This window comes from Primulina tabacum, chromosome 9 (genome assembly GCF_025594145.1).
Source record: "Primulina tabacum isolate GXHZ01 chromosome 9, ASM2559414v2, whole genome shotgun sequence".
Taxonomy (NCBI): domain Eukaryota; kingdom Viridiplantae; phylum Streptophyta; class Magnoliopsida; order Lamiales; family Gesneriaceae; genus Primulina; species Primulina tabacum.
In genome coordinates this window covers 2,621,582-2,625,550 of record NC_134558.1, presented here as the reverse complement: position 1 = coordinate 2,625,550, position 3,969 = coordinate 2,621,582, and the positions used below count along the sequence as shown (strand labels likewise).

At 48.9% G+C, this 3,969-nt stretch overlaps 1 protein-coding gene across 1 annotated transcript; it reads left to right on the top strand.

Moving 5' to 3' along the window:
• Positions 1 to 709: 709 nt before the first annotated feature.
• LOC142556853 (uncharacterized) lies at positions 710 to 1,303 on the top strand. Its single transcript, XM_075668353.1, has one exon. It carries the CDS (start codon positions 710 to 712, stop codon positions 1,301 to 1,303), a length of 594 nt encoding a protein of 197 aa, XP_075524468.1.
• The last annotated feature ends 2,666 nt before the right edge of the window (positions 1,304 to 3,969 follow it).

The following is a 3,969-nucleotide window of genomic DNA, read 5'->3' as shown; positions in this document are numbered from 1 at the left end:
ATAGCCCGGGTTCTCATACAAATACCCGGGTAATCTATTACCCGGTGAGGAAGAAATATTACCAGTACCCGGTGACTCCTGGATGACACCTCTGATCAAGTTCATGGTAAATAATGAACTGCCCGAGGACAGAGCCCAAGCTCAGAAGACTAAGAGACAAGCTCCCAGGTTTGTTCTCTTAAATAATATGTTGTACAGGATATCATTCCAGGGACCTCTTTTGAAATGCCTATCGGCGAAAGAGGTGGATTATGTCCTCCGAGAAATTCATGAAGGATGTTGTGCCGAGCAACTCGGAGGAATGTATTTGGCTCGAAAAACAATGCTTGCTGGTTTCTGGTGGCCAACCTTAAGTCAAGATTCTGCTCGGGTGGTCCAAGCTTGTGAGGGCTGTCAACATCACTCAAATTTTAAGCACAGCTCGGCCACTCTCATGAAGCCTATCTGGGCATCTTGCCCCTTTGATCAATGGGGAATGGATATTGTGGGTCCGTTCCCAATTGCTCGAGCTCAGAAAAAATTCTTGTTAGTAGCTGTTGATTAGTTTTCCAAGTGGGTAGAAGCGGAGCCTTTGGCAAAAATCACTGAGCAGGAGGTATTGAAATTTCTGTGGAAGAATATCGTGTGCCGGTTTGGAGTGCCCAGAAGACTGATCTCGGACAATGGGAGACAGTTTCAGGGCAAATGAATTACGTCATGGTGCAGGGAAATGAAGATCACTCAATCTTTTACCTCTGTTGCATATCCTCAAGCTAATGGCCAGACAGAGGTTGTCAATAGAATTATTGTACAAGCACTAAAGACAAGGCTACAAGGCAAAGGAAAGGATTGGGTGGAAGAATTACCCAGTGTTCTCTGGGCTTACAGAACTACTCCCCGGGCACCTATCCAAGAAACTCCTTTCAACTTGGTATATGGTTCTGAAGCAGTCCTCCCAGTTGAGATCGGGAAAACTTCTCCCCGGGTAGAATCTTACCCGGAAGACAATGACCAAAGCCGGGCCATGGAATTGGACTTGGTAGAAGAAAGGAGAGACCGAGCATTCATTCGCATGGAGGCATACAGGAGCCGGGTTACGAAATCATACAACAAAAGGGTCCGAATCCGAGACTTCCAAGTAGGGGATCTAGTCATGAAGAAAGTCAACCCTGCTGGGGATGTTAGGAAGCTGGAAGCTCGGTGGGAAGGACCTTATAAAATCACCCGAAAAGTCAGCTCGGGATCCTTTTATTTAGAAGATGCTCAAGGACATCTCTTCAAAAGGCCTTGGAATGTATTTAATTTAAAGAAGTACTATGCGTGACAGATGTAATTATTTGATGGAAGAAATAAATGAAAAATATATTTTCTCAAAGAATGTTATGAATATTTCTGTTATCTTATGACGGGAGGTACTAGGCCCCGGTTGTTGAAGAAAAGCCCAGGGCACTACACCCTGGCTCGGGGCACCACACCTCGACCATTCCCAAGTCCCGGGACATGCTCCCCGACCCAAGGCTCCGTACCTTGGTTCTTAAAAGCCCAGGACACTACACCCTGGCTCGAGGCACCACACCTCGACCATTCCCAAGTCCCGGGACATGCTCCCCGGCTCAAGGCTCCGTACCTTGGTTCTTAAAAGCCCAGGGCACTATACCCTGGCTCGGGGCACCACACCTCGACCATTCCCAAGTCCCGGGACATGTTCCCTGGCCCAAGGCTCCGTACCTTGGTTCTTAAAAGCCCAGGGCACTACAGCCTAGCTCGGGGCACCACACCTCGACCATTCCCAAGTCCCGGGACATGCTCCCCGGCCCAAGGCTCCGTACCTTGGTTCTTAAAAGCCCAGGGCACTACACCCTGGCTCGGGGCACCACACCTCGACCATTCCCAAGTCCCAGGACATGCTCCCCGGCCCAAGGCTCCGTACCTTGGTTCTTAAAAGCCCAGGGCACTACACCCTGGCTCGGGGCACCGCACCTCGACCATTCCCAAGTCCCGGGACATGCTCCCCGGCCAGTCATCATAGCCCGGGTTCTCATACAAATACCCGGGTAATCTATTACCCGGGCCACCTCGAGAATTGCACCACACTCGAGTGTGATTAATATAAGCAGTCTAATCTGTCAGAACAACTTGGGTTTGGAGTGTCCTAGAAGTCACCATAAGCTACAAGTATGGGCAGACGACTTGCTATATTTAGTAGGTGGCACGAGAATCGAGGTACCTACCCCATTTTCTACTATAAATAGAAGGTATTAATGTCATTTAAACATTCTGAAATCTTTGAACTCAAATATTGCTTTTATTCATCTTCAACTTGCTGACTGGGAGGTCTGGACTGCCACACTTAAAACACTTTCCGATAAAATTAACCGATCTTTGTTCATGGCATATCAGCTAGTTTTAATATTACAGTAAGTTCTAAACTTCTTCTAGTTATGGAATCAAAAATTCATCTTAAAAACACGAAACTCCTTTCAACTTGGTATATGGTTCTGAAGCAGTCCTCCCAGTTGAGATCGGGAAAACTTCTCCCCGGGTAGAATCTTACCCGGAAGACAATGACCAAAGCCGGGCCATGGAATTGGACTTGGTAGAAGAAAGGAGAGACCGAGCATTCATTCGCATGGAGGCATACAGGAGCCGGGTTACGAAATCATACAACAAAAGGGTCCGAATCCGAGACTTCCAAGTAGGGGATCTAGTCATGAAGAAAGTCAACCCTGCTGGGGATGTTAGGAAGCTGGAAGCTCGGTGGGAAGGACCTTATAAAATCACCCGAAAAGTCAGCTCGGGATCCTTTTATTTAGAAGATGCTCAAGGACATCTCTTCAAAAGGCCTTGGAATGTATTTAATTTAAAGAAGTACTATGCGTGACAGATGTAATTATTTGATGGAAGAAATAAATGAAAAATATATTTTCTCAAAGAATGTTATGAATATTTCTGTTATCTTATGACGGGAGGTACTAGGCCCCGGTTGTTGAAGAAAAGCCCAGGGCACTACACCCTGGCTCGGGGCACCACACCTCGACCATTCGCAAGTCCCGGGACATGCTCCCCGACCCAAGGCTCCGTACCTTGGTTCTTAAAAGCCCAGGACACTACACCCTGGCTCGAGGCACCACACCTCGACCATTCCCAAGTCCCGGGACATGCTCCCCGGCTCAAGGCTCCGTACCTTGGTTCTTAAAAGCCCAGGGCACTATACCCTGGCTCGGGGCACCACACCTCGACCATTCCCAAGTCCCAGGACATGTTCCCTGGCCCAAGGCTCCGTACCTTGGTTCTTAAAAGCCCAGGGCACTACAGCCTAGCTCGGGGCACCACACCTCGACCATTCCCAAGTCCCGGGACATGCTCCCCGGCCCAAGGCTCCGTACCTTGGTTCTTAAAAGCCCAGGGCACTACACCCTGGCTCGGGGCACCACACCTCGACCATTCCCAAGTCCCAGGACATGCTCCCCGGCCCAAGGCTCCGTACCTTGGTTCTTAAAAGCCCAGGGCACTACACCCTGGCTCGGGGCACCGCACCTCGACCATTCCCAAGTCCCGGGACATGCTCCCCGGCCCAGATGCACGTGGACGATCAGAATGGATCTAGGAAATGGTGCAAGCAAATGAAAGAACATGTACGAATATCGAGGAGACAGACTCATTATTGCCTCGGGATATGAAACGATTTTTCGGCGGTATAAATGCTAAAGCCTGTGTCATAATGACACCCCTTGGATTACTCGAGAATAATAATGACACTACACTTAAAGCCCGGGAGATATGAGACCCCGGCGTCTTATTCAAAACTCGGGTTGTAGCAGACCCCGGTATCCCATTTCATCTATTGGATATTCAAAGCCCCGATGCTCTTACTCACTCTGAATGATGTTTCAACAAAAGTACAAGTGTGACTGATTGGGACAGCGAGTCAAACTCTAGCCCGACTATTTTAAAGATGGGTGGTGATACCCCATAAGGATCCGGGTCATT